This window comes from Drosophila miranda, chromosome XR (assembly GCF_003369915.1).
Source record: "Drosophila miranda strain MSH22 chromosome XR, D.miranda_PacBio2.1, whole genome shotgun sequence".
NCBI lineage: Eukaryota > Metazoa > Arthropoda > Insecta > Diptera > Drosophilidae > Drosophila > Drosophila miranda.
In genome coordinates this window covers 6,491,394-6,513,794 of record NC_046674.1, presented here as the reverse complement: position 1 = coordinate 6,513,794, position 22,401 = coordinate 6,491,394, and the positions used below count along the sequence as shown (strand labels likewise).

General features: G+C 43.3%; 4 protein-coding genes across 7 annotated transcripts; 3 read left to right on the top strand and 1 right to left on the bottom strand.

The window, feature by feature from the left end:
* The first annotated feature begins 119 nt into the window (after positions 1-119).
* Positions 120-1,602, top strand: LOC108152319 (rRNA methyltransferase 3, mitochondrial). The gene is made up of 2 exons (XM_017281554.2): positions 120-1,251; positions 1,308-1,602. Exons 1-2 carry the CDS (start codon positions 170-172, stop codon positions 1,438-1,440), a joined length of 1,215 nt encoding a protein of 404 aa, XP_017137043.1. The 5' UTR covers positions 120-169; the 3' UTR covers positions 1,441-1,602.
* On the bottom strand, positions 1,479-4,315 carry LOC108152316 (ATP-binding cassette sub-family F member 3). The gene is made up of 7 exons (XM_017281549.2): positions 3,775-4,315; positions 3,488-3,711; positions 2,768-3,415; positions 2,534-2,707; positions 1,978-2,468; positions 1,810-1,901; positions 1,479-1,751 (listed from the first exon to the last, which is right to left on the bottom strand). Exons 1-7 carry the CDS (start codon positions 4,117-4,119, stop codon positions 1,599-1,601), a joined length of 2,127 nt encoding a protein of 708 aa, XP_017137038.1. The 5' UTR covers positions 4,120-4,315; the 3' UTR covers positions 1,479-1,598.
* A 784-nt stretch (positions 4,316-5,099) lies between these two features.
* On the top strand, positions 5,100-5,843 carry LOC108152320 (UPF0389 protein GA21628). The gene is made up of 2 exons (XM_017281555.2): positions 5,100-5,333; positions 5,394-5,843. The coding sequence occupies exons 1-2, from the start codon at positions 5,167-5,169 to the stop codon at positions 5,608-5,610; spliced, it is 384 nt and encodes a 127-aa protein (XP_017137044.1). The 5' UTR covers positions 5,100-5,166; the 3' UTR covers positions 5,611-5,843.
* A 179-nt stretch (positions 5,844-6,022) lies between these two features.
* Positions 6,023-22,111, top strand: LOC108152317 (potassium voltage-gated channel protein Shal). Of its 4 annotated transcripts, none has more exons than XM_017281550.2 (6): positions 6,023-6,297; positions 14,493-16,244; positions 16,328-16,490; positions 16,561-16,749; positions 19,380-19,532; positions 20,005-22,111. In XM_017281550.2, exons 2-6 carry the CDS (start codon positions 15,130-15,132, stop codon positions 20,098-20,100), a joined length of 1,716 nt encoding a protein of 571 aa, XP_017137039.1. In that variant the 5' UTR covers positions 6,023-6,297; positions 14,493-15,129; the 3' UTR covers positions 20,101-22,111. The 4 variants fall into 4 exon arrangements, with proteins under 4 accessions (XP_017137039.1, XP_017137040.1, XP_017137041.1 ...); XM_017281551.2 differs by having other exon boundaries at positions 6,023-6,320; XM_017281552.2 differs by lacking the exon at positions 19,380-19,532.
* The last annotated feature ends 290 nt before the right edge of the window (positions 22,112-22,401 follow it).

Genomic DNA, 22,401 nt, shown 5'->3' with positions numbered 1-22,401 from the left:
AAAATATAGCACAGGCAGGTCTTTAATAACGATGCAATGTATGTCTAAACTAAATTGCTTAAATAAGAATTTTGCATATTTTAGATATAATAACAATAAAAAATGCTAGATATAACCTGAAATATGCTAAACTGGCAGCACTGCCAACAACAAGTGAAAAATCCCAATAATGTTTTTGAACATCTTAAAACGCTCTTTTCAGTCAAATTTAAGGCATGTGAACAACTTTAATGTGCTGCGATCGAGCAGCTCAGGTGTTCCCAAAAACGACATCACAGATGCACTGGATATAGAGGCCAATCTCTTTGAGCATTCCTTGTTAAAGCATGAGCCGGTTAGCACGCGGGAAGCTTTACGCAAGAATCGGTATAAGGGAACAGCTAAACCCCAAAAAAAAGGGAAAGATCAGAGTTTCTCTGTGACACCACCCAAGCTCAGCATTCCGCCTGCTCCACGACCAACACCAGTCCCAGCAGCAGTCATCAAGGACAACGAATTGAATCTGGAGTTTGTGCGTCTCACACTGCAGGATCCGCTGACCAGCACCCTGTTGACTACAGTGCGGTCCAGGAAGCGTCGCGACAAGAACCGGCAGATAATCATCGAGGGCAGGCGCCTCATAAAGGAGGCCCTGCAATGCGGCCTCAAAATGAGTACCCTCATATTCAGCCAGAAAGATCAGTTGGCCCTGTTAAAAGAGGAAGTGGCCCAGGCCCAGCAGGATACCCACACAAAGATCTACAAAGTGCCACAACATGATCTAAAGACTTGGTCCTCGTTGGTGACGCCCCCTGGCCTGTTGGCCGTCTTCGATCGGCCCTCGGAGAAGGGATTGGAGAAAAACCTGGCCGAGCAAGAGCGGCTTGGCAGCCAGCCCCTGCCCATTACAGTCGTGTGTGACAATATAAGGGAGCCCAATAACCTGGGAAGCATTATTAGGACCTGCGCCGCCCTACCCTGCAGTCAAGTTGTGATCACCCGCGGCTGTTGCGATCCCTGGGAGTCGAAGGCCCTGCGCGGCGGTTGTGGCGGTCAGTTCCGCGTACCCATACGCGACGATGTTTCATGGGAGGAGCTCTCCATGACCATCCCTGATGCAGCTGATGATTGCCATGTTTTCATAGCGGAGAGCAATAAGGAGAAGCTGGCCAATCGCCGGGCCATCGATTATGCAGACATCGCACAGATTGGATCCCACAATTTGCTCATTATTGGCGGAGAAAGCCACGGCGTGAGTGAAGAAGCCTACAGGTAAGAGATTTTTGATCTCAATAGTCATGTGAAGACTTACACACTGCTTCTTACAGCTTCATGAACCTAGTGGGTGGCAAGGGAAAGTGCGTGTATATACCCCTGGCAGCTGGCATTGATAGCCTGAATGTGGCATCCGCACTGACGCTGTTGCTATTTGAGCTTCGCCGGAAACTGAGTCAGCCTTGATCACAATCGAACGATGCTTAGGAAAACCACAATGAAGATTTATCTTTGGAAACATTGTTGAACCATTTCCGAAGTGTTTTCTTTGTCACGGACATATTGTTATAAATTTAGTGCTAGTCTGTTTCACAAATTCATTGGATAATAAAGTACAATACAATTCAACTATTCGCTTCGATTTCCTTGTAGACCTCACGCTTGTATTCGTCCAGGCCACCTTCGATGGCGCGAACCGTGCGATTGCCGCACACCCAGAGCTCCTTGCAAACGACTTTAATGAGACGCTCGTCGTGAGAGACCAAGATGACGCCACCCTGAAAGTATAACAATGGGCTTCACATTTTTGAATACTCGTAGTTTGATGAAATCTACCTTGAAGGCATTGATGGCCTTGCCCAAGGCATCAATTGTCTCGATATCCAAGTGGTTGGTAGGCTCATCGAGTACCAAAAAATTGGGTTCCGCTGTTGAATCAATTTGAACAGTTTGATGATTATTAAGATTGTGAGATCGAGATGGATTTAATAGTCCCCCACTTACCCATGCACATCTTTGCTAAGGCCACACGTGATTTTTGTCCACCAGACAAGCTGGCAATGCTCTGCAGTGCCAGGGGTCCGGATAAACCAAAGCTACCCAGCTGCCGACGGTACTCCTCATCGGGGCGACCTGGAAATAGTTCGGCCAGGACGCCCACACAAGTCACGTTCATATTCAGATGATCCACATGGTGCTGGGCAAAGTAGCCAATGCGCAGGCCGCGATGCAGGACAATGTTGCCGTAAATAGTGCTCAGTTGGCCGACAATGATCTTGAGCAGCGTGGATTTACCCGCTCCGTTCTCGCCCACAATGCAGATGCGCGAGTCGGAGGTGGCCGACAGATTGACACCCTTAAAAATGGGCAAAGGGTCTTCGGGATTGTAGCGGAAGGAGACCTCAGAAATGGCCAGAACAGGGGGATTTAGTGGCTCCACCTCTGGGAACTTGAGCGTGACGACCGTTTCCTTCTCCACGGGCTTGAGTTCGGGTCTGTAAGAGAGGGGAAAAGAGATATATCTCAACTGTGGGGACAAACGATTATTTGTGAGGCTTACAGCTTCTCGAGCATCTTGATTTTGGATTGTACAGATGAGGCACGATTGGCATTGTAACGGAAACGATCAATAAACTCCTGGACATGATTTCTATGAGCCATTTGAGCCTCGTATTCGCGTCTCTGAGCCTTCATCTTCTCCGTTTTGGTCTTTTCGAACTGCTCATAGTTGCCCCTGCGGAATGATAATGAGATTTGTTAGCCAGCCGCATATCCACATATATATGTATCTTACTTGTATGCCTCCAGCTCCTGGGAATGTAGATGTACAATGTCCGTGGGTACTACGTCCAGGAAATTGCGGTCGTGAGATACGACCAAGATCGTGGTGGGCCAGGATTGCAGATAATTTTCCAGCCAGATGATGGCCTTGATGTCCAACATGTTTGTCGGCTCATCGAGGAGCAGCAGATCCGGCTTTGAGAAGAGCGCACGAGCCAGGGCCAAGCGCATGCGCCAGCCACCGGAGAACGATTTGGTCGGCCGCAGTTGCATGTCAGCGTCGAAGCCAAGACCCTTAAGTATCACAGATGCACGGGCCACCGCCTTGTCTGCCTCGATGTTCTGCAGGGCAGCATACGTCTCGCTCAGCTCATTGGACAGGGTCGTATCCTGCACGCCATTGTTTAGAGCAGCCAGGATTTCCTTTTCCCTTGTCAGGAGCCTCGTTCTTTCAGTATCACACTCGAGGACACTCTCGACGGCGGTCGTGTCGTCGCCCACCACCTCCTGTTCCACATGCAGCACTGAGATGTGTGAGGGGATCTGCAGTTGTCGTTCTGCAATCATCCTCAGCATGGTGGTCTTGCCCAGACCATTGCGTCCAACCAGACCATAGCGGCGCCCAAAGGATAGCAGCAGATTCGCATTTTGCAGGAGTACTCTGTGATAAAAAAAAACATTATGATTGATCAACTTGGGGGTGAGGGCGCTAGGGGATTATTTTTGGACTCACTTTTCGCCAAAGGCCAGATCAAAGTTCTCAATTTTGATGTCCATGGAACGATTCAGACCCTTTTGATCCAATTTAGTGTTCTTCTTGTTGGTTACCTGGGAGGCGGTAGCCGTTTGCAGTTTCACTGCCACGGGAATCATGCCATGCTTGTTCACCTCCTGACGCTTCTCCTGCTTCTGTTGCAGCTTGGCTTCCGCCTTCTCCAGCTTTTTCGAGTCCACTTTCTTTAGGGAGATCGAGATTGGCAATGACAATTAGATTTCGACTCTGGTCGGCTTCACACTCACATTGGCCCCATCCTTGTTGACCACCCATATGCTCTGCAGATCCATGTCCATACGCTCCATGTTCTTGGCCATCTCCTCTATGTTTACGGGGGCATTCAGCACCTTGCGCTCCACATTTGTGCTATTGTTCTTCATTATGTTGAAGAACTCCTCGCATATGTCCCGAATACTCTCCTCCGGCCGGTCACCGGCCACACTTTGCAGGATATCGCCCACGGCATCGAAGATATCATCGCACGTTTCAAAATCTTCCACGCTGCCGGCCAGCACTCCAACAACATAGCTCACCAATTCCGAGTCTATCGCTGGGAACTCACGCTGCAGAATTTTTGTGTATTCGCTCATTTCGCCTGTGTTGTGTTGGATAATTGGATCCTACAGTTGACCTCGATCACGGCTATCACTATATCCAATATCCAATGCAAGCGGCACGCAGAAAAAATTGATTTATTTGATTTAATGATTTTTTTACACGCACGCGAAAAGAGAAACTACACGGTGACTGCACGGTAACTACACATTTGCTACATAATGAGAGGAAAAAGAGGGTATGGACCAGAGGCAATCCAATCCAGGAATCCAACGCATACAAGCTAAAATCCACCCCATTTGCCTAATATAACTTGAAGAAAAAAATCACGCCGAGGTGAGGTTCGTACAAACCTTGCAATTTGCCCAATTTGCTTCTTGGCGAAATAATTCGAAAAAAACGCTCGCACCACTCATTTTTGCGTTGCATATATAAGCCGATAGAACCGGTGGACTTACCGATATACCGACATACTGTCTGCCTCAGAAAGATACCGTCTCATTTTTTTAAATATACCGTAGTATACCAATGAAGAAAGTAACAAAACCCTATTTTCCTCAATAAAAGATCATTCTTTTGGTTAGTCTTATTATAAAAAAGATCATCGTTTACACTAATCACTACGTTCACTGTCATTGCTGTCATTTTCCTTGTCATTTTGAAAAAGCTTTTTTTCCGATTTAAAATGTTTGACCTCAAAATATACCGTAAGCCTTAACATTTCGTTCATTATGATTGAAAAAACTAAGCCTCCGTTTGTAAATTCTTCTTGCTGATCCATGCTCACTCCAAAATTACCACGATATCTTTCACCTGAGCTGCGTTAAAATTTGTCAAGGTTCATAATTTTCGTGTAGTGTATTTGAACCACGTAATAGTGTAATATGTAATATTCAACCGGAATTCAAAGTAGAGGTATATGATTGAATATGAATATAAATAATTCGTCGGTATATTTAAGGTATATGTTGAAAACCAGACGGTATGCTTCGGTATATTTCTGATTGTAAGACCGTATTTCATATCGATAAGTGCACTGCACTAGCAAAATTGCATAAAGTTTTATAATCATAACAACAAACATGTTTAATAAATCTGCGCTAATTGGCAGACTTGTGCGCCGCTCCTTTGGCACCACTAACCCCCTGAGACAGGCGATCAAGAACCACCAGCCGAACGATATGGAGAAACGGTTCTTGGTATGGAGCGGTAAATACAAGTCCCAGGCTGAAGTCCCAGCTTTCGTCAGGTATGTGTGCTTCTCGAGTAACAGGTGGTTAATACTAGCTACCATTCCTTATGCTTGCAGCCAGGATGAGATGGAACGTGTTCGCAACAAAATGCGCATCCGCCTGGCCAACATCATGATTGCTCTGACCGTTATTGGCTGCGGTATCATGGTCTACAGCGGCAAGCAAGCTGCCAAAAGAGGAGAGTCGGTGTCCAAGATGAATCTGGAATGGCACAAGCAGTTCAATGAGCTCAAGCCTGAGGGCGGAGCAGCAGCCCCAGCTTCCATAAAATAGGAAACAGAAATAGAAGCGAAAACCACCCCCACTCGCATAGATATCGACACTGTTAATTGTTTCTTGTGTTTCTTTGAGAAGTTCGTTTAGATTGAAATGGAAATGTGAGATATTTATAGACTTCTTTCTTTTCTTGGTATAACCACATCCACATCCTTGGTAGATATTCAGTGATATTTGTAAACTCAAGCTAATTTGTATTAAGTGAATGGAATAAATATTTTATGAGTATATGTGCAGTGTTACACCTAGCAAATGCATTTGAAAACACTGCAAGCGAGCATCCGAGCAACATCTGTTTCGTTTCGGTGGCCACCACTTGCTCGGTCGAGAGCGCCGACTCCGTGAGAGCCGACTCCGCCGTACGTTTTGTGTCCCGGATTGATGCTCATCGTCGGAGGCGCCGTCGCTTTTCACTTTCAGTTTGTCGTGAGCATTTGAACTCGGAGCAGCGCCCCCAGAGCCCACAGCGGGACGCAGTTGTGCCCAAATTTTTGTGGCAATCGTGCGTGCAGGCAATAGAAAAGCCAGAAAAGAAAAAAATAGCCACAGAAAGGAAAGCAGAGAAAAGCTGAGAAAAACGTTCCAAAGAAGCTACAAGCTGAAAAAGAGAAAAATGTACAAGAAATGTTTTTTTAAATAGTGTGGAGGCGAGTGTGGTGCGGCTAACGGAACGACGAAGCAAGTGTAAGAGGCGACAAGTGTAAAATGTAATAAGCCCCAGAAGTGTGTGCCTGTATGTGTGTGTGTGTGTGTGTGTATGCCCCCCGTTCATGTAAGCGTGTGCCTCCTCTTTCTCCTTTGAAAAGAGCGGAGAGAGAGGATCAACAAACGAGTGGCTGCTGGTAAAAAAGTATTAAAACGTAGAAAATAATAAACCAATTTTTTATCCACAAAAATACACCAGGAAAAGCAGATTGCCTGCCCAGAAAATCCATAAAAAAGCAGGCATTCGCCAGAAATTTTTCTTGCCTGATTCGCCGTCTCTCTTTCGTGTGTGTATGTGTATGTTTGTGGGTGGGAGTGTGTCTGTGTGTGTGTGTTGTGTGTGTGTGTGTGTGTGTGGCAATATTCTTTTGCTTTTTTTGATTTGTGAATTTTCATTTGTGTGTATCCGCGAATGTTGCTGCTGGCTGCTGGCGAACGCACGACAATCCCATAAAAATACAAAAAAAACAAAAAAAAAAGTGTACAAAAAATACCAACAAAAATTACACATACATACATACAACACACATGTGTACATATATACGAGTACTACTGATTCGAAATGCCGCCCATGATGTCCTTGTTGAGTGACAAAAAAAAGCTTTTAAAAAAACATATTTTAATTGCTCTGCTTGGCGTGCAGTCAGGAAAAACAACAAGTTGTTGTTGCAGTTGTTTTAGCTGCATATCTGGCCTATTTAGGCCTCCATTGCAGCACCAGCCTCCACCCACTCCACCCACTCCGCCCACGATTATGATATTAATATATTCATCTATCCATCCATTTCGCCAGCCAGCAAGCCACAATGAAATGAAAGCCTGTAAAGGTTGACGAAGGCATTCTGATAGCCTTGCAGATACATCGGTCCAATGGCAGCCTCATGATATACTGCTTTAATTTAGTTGAGATAGTGGATCCATAGATAAGTAAATGAAATATATTTGCTTGTAATGATACATGTTATTGAAACGATCGTAACTATGGCCAGTTATATACAAATCTATAATATATAGTGGTCTAATCTGGTTATCATAAATACCTATTCTTAATGGAAAGTTTCATAGAGATAGATTAAAATTTGATTAATAGTTTCCATAGAGGCTGATGGCTCGTATATTGCTGTTGATCAAGGACATCCCTCCTTCTTAGAGTTTGCAAAAATCTGTCTAAAATCGAAATACTCTTTGCGAAGGTAGAAAATCAGTAATGGTCCGTAGCTTATTCCCTCGCTCTTGTTATGCTAAAGTGAAGGTCGTCTGTAGGAGAGAAAGAGAGAAAGCAGTAGCAGCAGCAGTAGCAGCAGCAGCAGCGCTGTCCGTTCATCCATCTGTCGGTCCATTTTGCTGGCGTAAAACGTGCGAAAAAGCCTTGGCTTGGTTTTTGGCGCAACAACAAAGCCGCACTGTTGTACAGATATACACACACGAACACAGCTTTGTTCTGTCCGGGAGTGTGGGTGGGATGGTGTGTGTGTGTGTGATGACGCGCTTAATGCACAGCTTAAGGCAGCGCGGTCTGCAGCACTGCTTGCATTTGTTGTTTCTGTTATCAGCAGGGAATGGCCATGTGCTCTCGTGTTCTGGATGAGGAGAAGGCTGTGTGCGAGGTGGGTTGGCGGACTGTACGGTACGGTTATTTATATAGATTTCGAAGTGGTTCGGAGTGAATTTGCGGTTGCAGATTTAGATTTTATTGGAGAGCTGTCGTTTGGCTTATGTATTTTGAGATGTGTGTATTCGATTTGAGAAGTGCTTGAGGTATCTAAAAGTGGTTACGTTTCTCGTTTAATTGGGTAGAAATCGGCAATAATGCTTTCACTACTGTTATCGTGGGCTCTGTGGGTCTGGCTCGGGAGGTTTCAGTAAGGTTTCAAGTGGACTTGGAGTGGTTCTGTAGTGTTTTCTCATTATACCCCTTACATACCTTGATAGTGCTCTGTTAAGTCTGTTCGTTATGTATCGCTATCTGCTTTTCCCCCTCTTATAAACTCTAAATACTATATTTTGCTTGAAATAGATTTAACCTTTTGTTTTTCTCCTTGCGCTCCCCTCTTCAATACCTTATCGGATGCATTTGCTAGACCGCTTTCGCATCTCTGGTTATCACACATGCTGTTACTGTCTCACTCTTTTCTTCTTCTCTCTCCCACACATGCACATACACATACGAACGGTCACACTTGTCTGCGTATTTATACGCAGATATAATCACATTTCACGCATGGAAGAGCTTAGCGGGCCTACATAAATTACCCCATTGGCCCTATAACCACCCCCACCGCATATCCTGTACGGCACAGCCAACCCATCCGCCCGCCCTTTGGGTCACTTGCACGTTCTAAGACCGCCCTTCAGTCAGGGCCACCATTAGAAAACTTTTTGGGGGGTTTTTCTATGGGATGCACAGGGTACAGAGCACAGGGCACAGGGCACAGGGCTGGCTCCAGCTGCCGATGCTGGCGATTCTGGCGGTCTGATAGCCAAAACTCTCTAAAGTTTTTTATGAGTTTCGCAATTAATTTGAATAGCAACATGAAAGTCTCGACCAGTGTTCTTCACCCAATTGTCCACCCCCAAAGGCCATTCATTATGTAAGCCAATACGTTGCACGTGCCTTGCCTTTCGATCTCTTGTATTGGCCAATTCTTGTGTGGTACACGCAATTTTAATAATAAATCAACTTGTGCGAGTAATCGAATTCTCCCCATTTCCAGCATTGTCCTCAGGCACCACATGACGTATGGAAAATGTTTTAAATTAATAATAAGCATACGCAGCAGGTTCCCGTCGCAAAAGTACAAGGATATATATAAAATACAATTTTAAACATAAGTGGAACCACTCGTAAAATATAAAGGTATCAATTTGTTAAAGCATTTCGGGAAAATGAATCAGATTACTTTTGATAATGTGCTGACATAAATATGGGCTCATCAATTTGCTGAATAATTGCAAAAGGTTAATTAATTCGGGGCTTAAAGGTAAACTATATTTACCATTAAATACTTTCAATCAAATCTTGTCAAGATATAAAAACAGATCTTCAATTCATAGAAATTGAAGATCTTCAAAAAGGTCTAAAATTGTACTGTTTCTGCTTTAAATTTATGCAAACAATATTCAGAAAAATGTGTATAGATATAGATATTGTTGTCTCACAAGTCTGTAGTCTCACAAGTCAAAATATTCATTCAATCTCAAAGAAAACCATGCGTTACATTAGTTACATATGTACATTAGGCAGGCGACGATATCAACCTATTTATAGATGCTGTAGCTGTATACGTGACTTATCCACGTGCATACTCGTACTCGTCTGAACATGCAAATGATTGAATCAGCAATAAGCAATAATTCCCCATTGATTGCAATTACAAATGGAAACTAATTAATTTCAATCAATCCGCAAAAATCGGCAATAAGTCAAATGAATGCCTTTGAAATTCTTGCCAAATAGACACCTTACACACCTCGAGCCGGAGACACCTTCAATCGAGTGCTTAGTGGGAGGACACATAAGCCTCTACTTAATACCTGTACGACAGCGACAGCGACAGACACAAGCAGCATAGATGGTTGGGAAAAAGGCAAGAGAAAATTATAAACTGCTCATAAGGCAAAAAATGTTTGATGTTGAGCCGAGACAACGTAGCCCCACTCGTAGACTCGACTCGACCCGAACCAATCCCAATCTGAATCCTAAGGCCCCTCCAAAACCAAAACCAAAACCAAAACCTAAGCCCAAGCGGGCGCCCAGGGTCCCATGAGCAGGCGCAGAGACACACACAAGATGCTCTCTCTTTCCCTTTCACCCACACACACACACACACACACACACACACACACACAAAAACTTGGTCTCGTTGTTTCACTGTTTCTCTCTTTCTCTTTGCCCGTTTGAAAACCCACACATACTACGTATACTCGTATATTTCTCATTTTTCTTTTTAACCCAAAGAATACAACGAAAAAAATGGCTTGTAAACAAAAGAAAAGAAAGGAAAAATATATGGATAATGTTGGTCTGATGATGGGGGCTGGGGCTTGGATCAGTGCAGGGGAGATTCTGTTGTGATTGTTTAAAAATAGAAAACGAACAACTAAAAGTAAACATTGTTAACTTATTGGCAATAAAAATACAAAATGAAAAATACCCCCCCCCCCCCACCCGCACACCAACAGGCCATAAAATTGCGTTTATGATCTGGAAATGCTTGCCAATTTAGTATTTGGCCTCAAAGTTGCAATTGGCTTCAAAATGGAACTGGCTTCTCTATATAGTACCTCGGAATAGCTTCCGTTTTGCTGGCAAAAAGAGAGCAACATAAAGAGAGTGAGTGAGTGCCACAGCGAGAGAAAGAGAGAGAGAGGAAAGTCAAGTCATCATAATAACTGAAACCCACGCAAGAGCAGGAGAAAATTTCACAGGATTTCCGTAGATTTTTCGTGTATTTCGTACATTAATGCCTAACTAGCATTTTGGGGCCGCCCGAATTGAATGGAATGGTCCCGAGGGGAGGTCGAGGGCCTACAAACATACTCGTATAATAAACAACAACAACAGGAACATGCAAAAAAAAACAAAAAATAGAGAAACAGAGGAAACCGAGAAGAGTGAAAGTGGAGGGAAATATTGTAATGAGAAGGCAAAGAAGTTGATATGCCCTGAAAGGCACAGACAGATGATAATTATCTGAATGAATTCGGGGGAATATTTTATATATTTATGGTGTTTACTCAGTTCGGATAAGTATGCTATGGAAATGTGTGTGAAAATTTAATGAGAGTTATTTGGACATCAATTAGAATTTCCCTTGGGAAATATCTGATTTATAATCGCTCAACACTATTCACTCGTATTTGTAGATTATATTTCTATCAGCAAAAATTGTATATAAAGGTCAGAAAAGTGACCTACCACGAAATGAACTTGAAGTCGGTTCAGTTCTGGAAATTCAATCGTTCTTCTGTATATTCTCGTACAGAATAATGAACTACGAAAAGTTCATTCAATTCACCTTCAATTTGAATTTGAATTTGATTGAAATGTTTATTTTGCCTGTCGCAAGAGCCAAGACCGCGTCCAAATCCTCCCACTCAGAATGATCTACAATCTTGGTTGATGGGAGCACAGTGTGAACGGATGGACAGATGGATGCAGGGCCATTTTTCCGCCGCCCACTCTCGTGGAAAGGTACAACAAAAGTCTAACCTTGAGACGGAGACAGAGACGGACGCTGTTCGGACGGACTGTTCCCGAAGGCAGCAGCCAACTAACTGGCGAATAATAAGGCTCTGCCCTGCTGCTCGCAAACTAAAATAAACTATGCAAATAATTAATGAAAGCCTACAGAAAGACGAAAAAAGAAATATAATAAGGACATGTGGCGCCTTTGTTTTTAGTCCAGCGGAAGTCAACGTCAGCCCCTGGTCCCTGACTCTCTGCCAGCGGCCCGGCCCTAAGTTGCTGCCTCGCTCTCTCTCTCTCTGCCTCTGGGGCTGCTGGAGGGCTCCTCCTCCTGCCACTGCACCCATTTGATGTTTGACAATTTATTTTGATGGCACACAACACGCACAGAATACGTGAATGGATCCTGGTCCTTGTATAACCTAACGACATCCAGACATCAACATCAACGTCAGCAGGGGCAGAGGACAGTGGACAGTGGACAGGGGAGAGGGGACAGAGGACAGGAGACGGGGCAGAGAAAACGGCATTGATTAATTTCCATTTCGTCCACGGCGAAAAACCAAGGCAAGGTCAACGACTACGACGAACGTCAATCCATAGTGGAACATTGTTGATAGGATAATGTGGCATTAAAACATTAAGGCCTGACACGACGGACCTCTGGGGCGAATCCATGGCCCATTGTCTGCCATTCTCTGGCATCCGATATGGTACACTGATGGGGGAGTGGTGGAGTGGTTTCATTGAGGAGTGGGGTTTCTGGGACGGCATCAGGATGTTTTCTGCTCGTGGGTGTCGGTGTGGGTCCAAAGAAGGTGGAAACTGTCAGCATGTTTGACTCTTCATCGCTTAATGTACTCAAAAACGTATAGGCATGGCACATATGGATTTCCCACAATTATCTGCAAGGTAAAAGCTATTAAGGGAATGCAAGGGCTAAGTTCTTGAATGATATCACTGATACGACAGACCTAAAATGTTAAAAAATCAATTCGAATCAATGGACATGAATGGGCTCAATGGTGGTGTACAGCAATGTTAAAAACTAACAAAACAGCAAGTAAATTACAAAATAAATAATCACTTTCCGAAAGACAAACAAGTATTGACAGCCATCAATCGAATTACAATCGTTAATATGCATTTCGCATGTAAAGTAGTCCAAAAACAACCCAAAGAAAAAAAAAAAACCCATACCCATTAATCCACGTGAGGCAAGGAACCCTGTAACCTTGTCCAACCTTATCTTTCCTCCTTGTGGCCATGGCGTGTCGCAGCGGCTCAAATCAGCCATCAAATAACTAATAACTCCTAATGGCTATTGTTATGGCAATATCTTCTCCTGCTCTAGGCTCCCGCTGAACCCCTTTTCAGGGGCCGTCAGGGATGTGACAGGCGGCCATGAATATGGAAACACTCTTGCACACCATTCGGTGATATAGATGGGTCCTTCTACTACCACAAATGGATGAAGTTCGATGTGCACTTGGCCAGAGGAACCGTCTTGCCAGTGCCATTGCCAGTGCCAGTGACAGAGCCATAAATATTATATAAATCAAAGACACACATTATATAGACTTCAAGAGCCATGCCATGCCCTGACATTCATGGAAACAAATGACTTTTTGTCACAGTTCCCCCTCACTGGGGGGCGGAGACCGATGAGATGTGGGAGCACAGAGACGATGGCAAAAGTTTTTGCGTTTTAATTGTCGTTGGCAAAATGACTTGTGGCCTAAAGGAAATTTGCAGGGTGTTTACTGTCTAGAGAAATGCACATAAATTTGTGCTTTGCGCCTGGCAGAGCAGGCCACCAAAGACACCCACGCATCCCATCCCATCCCATCCACTCATTGACGGGCCATTCCCATGCCCATTACCATCCCCAACTAGAACCAGCACCAGAACCAAAACCAGATTCCAAACCACACCAGAGAAACCCAGAGCTAGGCAGATGGAAGACAGTCGAATGGTCATTCCGTTGGTATGTTCGACCCATTAAAATGGTCTCAGCTGCTGGACTCGTAAAGCAGAACCAGCAGAAACAGAACCAGAACCAGAAACAGAACCCTTCTCTACGATTCCCCCCAGTTTGATTGTGTTTGCCTCGTTTAAATATTTAGACAGAACGATGCCCGAAAACGCATTGAATGGCGTTGTCTGTCGATTTCTGCTGCTGTGAATCATTATATATGTATGTACATATATCCAGAGAGGGAATGGGGTTCCATGAGGGGGCTGCGATAAATTGATAATATAAACAAGTGAAGCGAGAAATAGACGAGTGGGTCGATGTGTTTTTTGGGTGTGTGTGTGTGTGTGTATTCCTATTGTATTGTTCCCGCAGATTTATGATAATATTTATGCTTTGAGAAAGTCCGAAATTCTATTGCCTGGGATTCCCCATAAACTTTACAATCCGATTGAAGTGAAATTACAAACAGTTTCTTGAAATTAAATCATATGTGAGTGTATTTTATACCCAATGCCAGCCCACACTTAAATGCTTTTCTTAAGGGGTTAATGGCTTCCACGAATTCGATAGTAGATTAAGTATTAATGGTCTATTGTTTAAATGGAAATTAAGAAAACTTTTTAAATGCCTTAAAATCAAACAAGTTATATATTATAATGTCATCCTTTACTAAAATAAAAACTTATAATTTGAAAGCCATACATTTGATGTTTTTCAATATTTATTCCTTAAAAGTTTCCATTTTGTGTCCTTTAATTTTCTTAATTAATAGTAAAAATACCAACTTTTGCTCAACATAAGGTTACACCATGAAATGGCAGACAAACTTTTAACTGTAATTACATTTTACCATGTGTACGAGTTTGGGTATGAATGGGTGTGTGTAAAACTTTTCGTTGAGCTATGGCATCTCCCCGCGCTGCCACCGGCTCCCTCCCCAGTGACAACTTGTTTTAAAACTCCCGCAAAACTTTTCAACTCAACTCTCTTTCCATCTCTCTTTTGCAGTGCTGCTGCACAACGAAACTTAGATAGAGTACACAAATAGGAAACATTTCATATCCCCACGGCGAACAATAAAACAAGAGCCAGCAGCAGCAGCAGAAGGAGGAGCAGCAGAAGCAGAGGAAGCAGACGGAGAAGCAGTGGAAGCAGAAGCAACAAAAACTACAATAAGAGCAAAAATGACAGCAATAAGTTTAAGCAATAAAACACTGCTTGGCAAGCAGTTCAAAAATGCACGCATCACACAATAAGCAGGCCTCAAGGATAAGCAAGAAGAAAAGCAAAAGCAAAAGCAGAAGCAAGAGCAAAGGTGAGGCAGAAGCCGAAGCCGACGAAGAGCTGGACAACAGAAAAAAAAGCTTTAATTTAGGAGTTAATCATATATAGAAACAGAGAGAGAACGAGAGAGAGAGAGAGAGTGAAGTCCCCCCGCTCTCCCAGCCCCCGCCACCAACCCGCACAAACTCAACTGCCAACAAAAAAATAGGAGAAGGTAGATAGGACCCTGAAAAAGGACAACAGTACAGGACGATTAAGAGCAGAGTGCAAAGGAAAGGGAAGGGACATAGTGAGAGATAGCCCGCGAGAGCCACCCACTTTTGCACGACAACCGGGACACTGAAACATTCCACCCAATAGCATGGCCTCGGTCGCCGCTTGGCTTCCCTTTGCACGGGCGGCGGCCATCGGTTGGGTGCCGATAGCCTCCCTTCCACTGCCACCGCCCCCCGTGCCCAAGGACCGACGCAAGACGGACGACGAGAAGCTGCTGATCAACGTATCCGGCCGCCGCTTCGAGACCTGGAGGAACACCCTCGAGAAGTACCCGGACACGCTCCTCGGCTCCAATGAGCGGGAGTTCTTCTATGACGAGGACTGTAAAGAGTACTTCTTCGACCGGGATCCGGACATATTCCGCCACATACTCAACTACTACCGGACGGGCAAGCTGCATTATCCAAAACACGAATGCCTCACCAGCTATGACGAGGAGCTGGCCTTCTTCGGCATCATGCCGGACGTGATTGGTGACTGCTGCTACGAGGACTATCGGGACCGGAAGCGAGAGAATGCCGAGCGCCTCATGGACGACAAACTGTCGGAGAACGGGGATCAGAACCTGCAGCAGCTGACCAACATACGGCAAAAGATGTGGCGTGCCTTCGAGAATCCGCACACGTCGACCAGCGCCCTGGTCTTCTACTACGTTACCGGCTTCTTCATCGCCGTCTCCGTGATGGCCAACGTGGTGGAGACGGTGCCGTGCGGACACAGGCCGGGCCGGGCTGGCACACTGCCGTGCGGCGAGCGCTACAAGATCGTCTTCTTCTGCCTGGACACCGCCTGCGTAATGATCTTCAGCGCCGAGTATCTGCTGCGGCTCTTCGCCGCACCCGATCGCTGCAAGTTCGTGCGCTCCGTGATGAGCATCATCGACGTGGTGGCCATCCTGCCCTACTATATCGGTCTGGGCATCACAGACAACGACGACGTCAGCGGTGCCTTCGTCACGCTGCGAGTTTTTCGCGTCTTCCGCATCTTCAAGTTCTCCCGCCACTCGCAGGGTCTCCGCATCCTCGGCTACACGCTCAAGTCGTGCGCCAGCGAGCTGGGCTTCCTCGTCTTCTCGCTGGCCATGGCCATCATTATCTTTGCCACCGTCATGTTCTATGCCGAGAAGAATGTGAACGGCACAAACTTCACATCGATTCCGGCGGCCTTCTGGTACACCATAGTCACGATGACGACGCTCGGGTAAGTTCAAGTCTCACTCTTTCACTCTGCACCTCCGGATATGATACTCATTCAGCTTTTCACACTTTTCCACACCATTCCAGCTATGGCGACATGGTGCCGGAGACAATAGCTGGCAAAATAGTGGGCGGCGTCTGCTCACTCAGCGGTGTGCTGGTCATCGCCTTACCTGTACCTGTTATCGTATCGAACTTTAGTAGAATCTATCACCAGAATCAGCGGTCGGACAAGCGCAAGGCACAGCGGGTAAGAGAAAATGCTAGATCCTCCTCTCAGAATCCGCACAATCTCATGAATGTTCTTGTTGCTCTTGCAGAAAGCTCGCCTGGCGCGCATCCGCATTGCCAAGGCCTCGTCGGGAGCTGCCTTTGTCAACAAGAAGAAGGCCGCCGAGGCCAGATGGGCGGCCCAGGAGTCGGGCATTGAGCTGGATGACAACTATAGGGATGAGGATATCTTTGAGCTGCAGCACCACCATTTGTTGAGATGTCTGGAGAAGACAACGGTGCGTATAATCGATGTGGCAATCCAAGGCTTTCTCTCTGGCTCTCTCTCTACATCTCTCTATATATATCTCTCTCTATATAAATATATTTATGGTTCTATCGCGCATTTATTAATTGCTCTTATCATTTGATTTTCATTTACTTATCACAAACTTTCTCTGTACATTTTCCGTTTGTTTCTTTTGGACTTTTCCCGCGACAGATGTAGCCACATTTGAACATCCTTGTAATAGTCCAAAGTTATACACTTTGCCTCAAGCTCGTTAGGCAAGCAATGACAAAGCCACACACAGCAACCACAACCCGAACAACCAGAACAACAACCACAGCAAGAACAACTACCAGAGCCCCATTGCAGTCCTGTCATGAGGCCACAAGAAAAGAAAAAGGATTGGGATTGGGATTGGGATTCAGAAACCGCGCGAGTCTCCCATTTATGAAACTCGAGAAGCTCGTGAAGCTCGTGAAACAAAAAACCCTAGAGAGAACTGAACTGAACTGAAATGCCAATCTTTTGTATGAGATCCGCGTACTTTTGTTTACGAATTGTTTATGTATAATTATTATATTTTCGGTTCTTATGTGTGGGGTGGGTGTACAATTCTTAAGTTGTGCAATCTAATATGTTCTAAGTTTTCCATTTGTGTCATGTTTTTCGCACAAGCGTTTCAAGAGCAGAATCAACCAAATATAATGCATAGCAATAAAAAAACGCAATTAAAATCAATTGTCTATACCTTTGATAAACGAATATTAATTCAGAAAAGTAAGTGCTTTCGGTTTGTACCTCAGTTCCGTTGTTTCTTCCTTCATATTTCTCTATCTTTAACTCTATCCCTTTCTCTGTATCTCTGTATCTATTGCTCTCTATCTCTATCGCTATATCTCTCTCACTCACTCACTCACTATCTCTATCTATCGTTTATGCGTTGCAATTAATTTTTATGATTTTTAATTCTTATTTTTCTTGGTTTCCTTCTTGGTTGTACGTCCATACATATGTTGTTTTTCGATTCCTTCTATTGAAAGCAAACGATTTGTGTGTTGAATGCTATGCGCTCTGTTCTGTTTCAAGTTCTTTGAATAGGTCATTACCGAACAGCATTGAACCGAACGATATGAGAATGCTCTAGCCCTCCCACCCCCATGATATCATGAAGATTCGGAAACGACCATTTGGCCATATGCAATCGATTGCTGTCAACATAAAGCCCAAAACGAAACGAAAAACGAAAAACAAGAAACCAAAAAATCTAAAAACTTTACCCCATCCCAAAAAAATATAAACAATTCGGATTGCTGAGAGCTGGCTCATCAAGTGGCCAAAATGGGTGGATGGAAATCCACTCAAGTGGTCATACTCGTAAAAAGTCCATTTAACTATTCAATTTATTTTTTTACATTTTATTAGTGAGCAATTCTAGACCGAATCTTTTTTTAAATGTGCTCTGATTGTGTTAAAAATTTGTTTTCGTATAACTTTTGTGTTTAAATAATTTGGATGGAGATTTCCTGAAAATTCCTCTTAAAGCAGTCTTATTGTTTTGAAATTGGTTCATAACCTTATTATAAGTGGTAGATTGCCGTTTCAAAAGTACAGACAAATTTTCCAAACTGAGCTACTCTGTTGTCTGGTATATTTTTCATTATAAATTCATAATACTCGGTTCGTTACGGCTCCTAGCCGTTCATGTGTATGCTCCACAGCAGTAGACAGCCGTAAACCACTTGATGAGCACTCAAATTCCTCACCTTAAACCACAAATAAATAAAACAGGATCCGTCATAAATCTAAATCGCTTTTGGGCGGCCATAGACGCGAACGCGCATTTAACAGCGGCAAATGAAATCAGAAAAATGTACGAAAAATCGCACTCAAGAAACGCATTAAACGTGAACGCGTTTATAACAGCTTGCAAATGAAATCTGGAAAAATGAACGAAAAATCGCACTTTGCTCGAAACCGTTTTTAACAGCTAGCAATTGAAAAACGAATGAAAAATGGCTGGCGCTTGCTTCTACCTCGTCCCGCTCGGCTCTGCCCTGCCCTGCCCTTGCCCAAGCCCGCATTTATTGCTCTTCCCACCACGCTGCCCGCTGCCCAGCGCCCCCATCCGTTTGGCTGTCTAACAAATTGTTCTTATAGTGTTTATTGTGTTATTGTAAAATTGTCATTGCTTAGGAGCCGCAACAAAGAAACAAAAAAAAAAAAGACATCATTTCTATACCCATTATAGAATTTTAAGCGTTTAAATGTTTAATACCCTTTCTCCCCTCAGTCCCCCGTACCCATAAACCCCGCTTAATGTTCTAATTGTTGTTTTTGACTTGAAAGAGATGGAAACTCTCGCTCTAAGTATTTATATATTTCTTTGTATGTATTTAACCCTGTCCTGTGTTCTATGTTCGTGTGTGTAAGCCCCTCCCCCAACCTTCCCCAACCTATAGCCCTTCTTTACTGTAATATTGTTGAACTAAAAAACCTCTGAACAAAGGAAAAAACAAAAAACAAAACAGACCAAAAAAGATATTGTACTCTATGTATTCTTCGTTTCTCTTTGTAAAATTCTTCTCTGGCTGTACACACCTCTCAATGCTCAAAAAACTCTGACCAAACTAACCACTAAAGGATCGAGAATTTGTCGAGTTAGATATACCCTATAACGGACAGCCGAAACGGCCGGGCTCGCCCTCGCCGATGGCCAGTCCCGCCCACTCGACGCACAGTGCTGCCGGCCTGCTGCAGTCCTGCTGCGGTCGCTGTTGCTCCCAGCGCTACCAGGTAAGCACTATTGTATATATCCACCCCACACCCCCACCCCCACCCTCCATATGATCCCCAACTTGGCTCAACGCCTCACAACAATTGGGGGTTGAGTGCATTTGCAGGTGGGTCTCACAACCGCTTTCTGTAACTCCCTCTGTAAACATATACTTATTATATATAGTTTGTGTGTTGAATTTGTTCTACCTACTTGTGTATGCATTTTTTTGTGTATTCTACCCCCCCCCCACAACTAACACCAACACCAACACAAACAGCATTCGCGTGCAGCCTAAAAGACTCGCACAGACTCGCAAGAAACTCTGATGAAAAGTGGAGTCGGCTTTTGGGCGCGCGCTTCGTCTCTTAGCCATATTCATACTCTCAGTTATATGTATACTCTACAGACATCATTAATCAATATTGTGCCTTGAAAAATGTTGAAGCCCTAATGCAATCCCGCTTTGTTCTCGTTCTCGTTCGTGTTTAGGCCTGCGGCAAGTATATGCCAGCTGCCAGCAATGCTCAAAACAGCCAAAACAATCAGCCCATGGATGGCACCTACCTGGTGGAGGCCTCGTTCTGAGCCAGCATACGGCCAATCCTCAGCATCAGCATAAGCATCAGCATCTGCCGCAGTCCCAATCGCATCCGCATTCGCATCCGCATCCGCATTCACATCCAAATCCAAATCAAGATCAAGTTGATTTATGTTTAGTCTAACTTGAAAAGTTTTTAAACTAAATTGAAATTGAATTCGTTTGTAGACATTGTCCTGTATGTGTGTGTGTGTGTAGTCGCCAAAAAGATAAAGACAAAGACAAAGACAAAGACAAAGAAAGACAAACCCAACTAAAACTAAAATCGAAACACAAGTGTAATCTCTAAAATCTGATTTTCGAGTTTAACGAATGGGAATGATATTTAATTAACGATAAACATTTGCGGATTCAAGTGCAAACATCTCTCAATGTGTAAAATGTAAAAAAGCACATTAAAAACCAAATAAAAAATAGCAAATAAAATAAAAGTGCCGACCGAACCCAGTTTCTGAAGGCGGCGCAGTCGGATTTGATTAGCGAAGACCCGTTAATAAAATAGATAAACCGTATAAGAATTATAATAATAATAATAATAATATATGCAACACTATTTACTTTATATAGGTGACAAGACAACAGCAAAAAGAAACAACAGAAACCGAAGCATTTTAGAGGAATTTACCGTGTATGTTTTAATAAAGTGAACATAAATAATAGCATAGAACTGCAAAAATAGTTGGACGAAAGTACTAGAATACCCAGGGGATTGGATACAAAACGGAGTTCAAATACCTGTGGAGGAATGAGGGCGGGGGGAGGAAACTCAAGCAAGTTGCATGGGGTCCAACAACAAAAGACAAAAAAAAGAACACAATAAACAGATTTTAACAGCCAATGATTTGTGTAGCAAAGGAAACGAATAACATATAGACGACAGAATATAACGAAAGTACGAAAGAAAGCAAAGTAGGAACAAAAACCAAGGAGGAAACTATACAAATATTATTAAAAAATTCGTGTTTTTTTTTTTAAATGGTCCGTAGTTTAGTAGGTATGATCTTCATCGGCTGTCCCCTATATGGTTTATCATCAGCAAACTTAAACTCAACTCCACTTAAATATGTACACCCTTCCGTTTCACCGTTTCGTGTGATTTTCCCCATCTGCGAGTATATAGCTAAAAGGTTTCAGTTTCTCATCTCTCTTAATGATAATGTCATAAATGAACTAATCAAAATTTATTGAAATTACACAATGAATAAAGAACTTTCTTCCAAGAACTAAGTTAGCAAAGGAAACCCCTATTTAAATGTATATGTACGTGTACGTGTGTGTGTAGGACAGGCTTTAAAGAATTGGAGCATTAACTAACTAAATGAACTCTTAGCAAATTCTAACAGAAACTCAAAGTATATTAATGAATTCTAAATTACAAATCAAACATTTAAAATTAGTTCAAGTAAACAACTTACAAAAACAAAAAACATAAACATAAATATGGAGCTTGTATGTATGTATGATAAATTTATTATGATTACTCTAATTATGAAGATTTTGACTATGGTTGATGGTTGATGGTGTTCACCATTTTTGTTCTTCGAACTCTCTAAGTTGCCCGCTAATTTCTTAAATGCATAGGAATCTTTTAAAAAAAAACTCCAAAGAAAAAACGAACTTTTGTTTAGCAATTATCGAAATTGTGCAGAAAAACCAAACACACACACAAGAACGAACGATTACGATTAGTCGAAAACTAAAAAAAACAACAACACACACATTTGGTGTTTGGTTACTAAAACCAACTCTCGTAGCGATATTCTAAAAGAAAACCAATCTATTAAGTAAACGAAAACGAAAACGGAGAGGAGAGCAGAGGAGAAAATCAATAGGAAGAAATCATTTCTGTTTTTGATTTTTAGTGATTTAGTGATATGTAATTCGATAAAAAAAAAACCAAGAACAAATATTCTGCCATGGGTCTCCGAGAATGGAAAAGCTAAAAATTAATAATAAAATAAATAAAGAAATCTGTTTACTTCCACCAAACAAAGCGAACCCTCTCGACTATACTATATATACCAGCGACTACCCCATCGACTCTCCCATACACATACACATTCCGATATATGGTAAATATCATATTTTGTTCGCTTCGCTCTCGGAGACAACGCCTAGATCTGACTCGGGGGAGAGATCAGACGATAGCAGCCAATCGAATGGCAAAAACTAACGGAAATTCCCACCATACATCATCGGCTATATACAAAAGCAAAGCCAAGAAAAAACTAGCCCAGCGCCAGAGATCGTCGTCAGTCTATACTAACTAAAGAGTATACGACTCGTAC

What these genes read in the sequence shown, in the direction of transcription:
- LOC108152319 (XM_017281554.2), top strand. Translation starts at nt 170, where the DNA reads ATGTTTTTGAACATCTTAAAACGCTCTTTTCAGTCAAATTTAAGGCAT. An exon ending in GTGAGTGAAGAAGCCTACAG is followed by an intron (nt 1,252 to 1,307) that starts GTAAGAGATTTT and finishes TGCTTCTTACAG; the next exon opens with CTTCATGAACCTAGTGGGTG.
- LOC108152316 (XM_017281549.2), bottom strand. Translation starts at nt 4,119, where the DNA reads ATGAGCGAATACACAAAAATTCTGCAGCGTGAGTTCCCAGCGATAGAC. An exon ending in TCAACAAGGATGGGGCCAAT is followed by an intron (nt 3,712 to 3,774) that starts GTGAGTGTGAAG and finishes ATCTCCCTAAAG; the next exon opens with AAAGTGGACTCGAAAAAGCT. An exon ending in ATCAAGATGCTCGAGAAGCT is followed by an intron (nt 2,469 to 2,533) that starts GTAAGCCTCACA and finishes CCTCTCTTACAG; the next exon opens with ACCCGAACTCAAGCCCGTGG.
- LOC108152320 (XM_017281555.2), top strand. Translation starts at nt 5,167, where the DNA reads ATGTTTAATAAATCTGCGCTAATTGGCAGACTTGTGCGCCGCTCCTTT. An exon ending in GAAGTCCCAGCTTTCGTCAG is followed by an intron (nt 5,334 to 5,393) that starts GTATGTGTGCTT and finishes TTATGCTTGCAG; the next exon opens with CCAGGATGAGATGGAACGTG.
- LOC108152317 (XM_017281550.2), top strand. Translation starts at nt 15,130, where the DNA reads ATGGCCTCGGTCGCCGCTTGGCTTCCCTTTGCACGGGCGGCGGCCATC. An exon ending in GTCACGATGACGACGCTCGG is followed by an intron (nt 16,245 to 16,327) that starts GTAAGTTCAAGT and finishes ACACCATTCCAG; the next exon opens with CTATGGCGACATGGTGCCGG. An exon ending in GTTGCTCCCAGCGCTACCAG is followed by an intron (nt 19,533 to 20,004) that starts GTAAGCACTATT and finishes GTTCGTGTTTAG; the next exon opens with GCCTGCGGCAAGTATATGCC.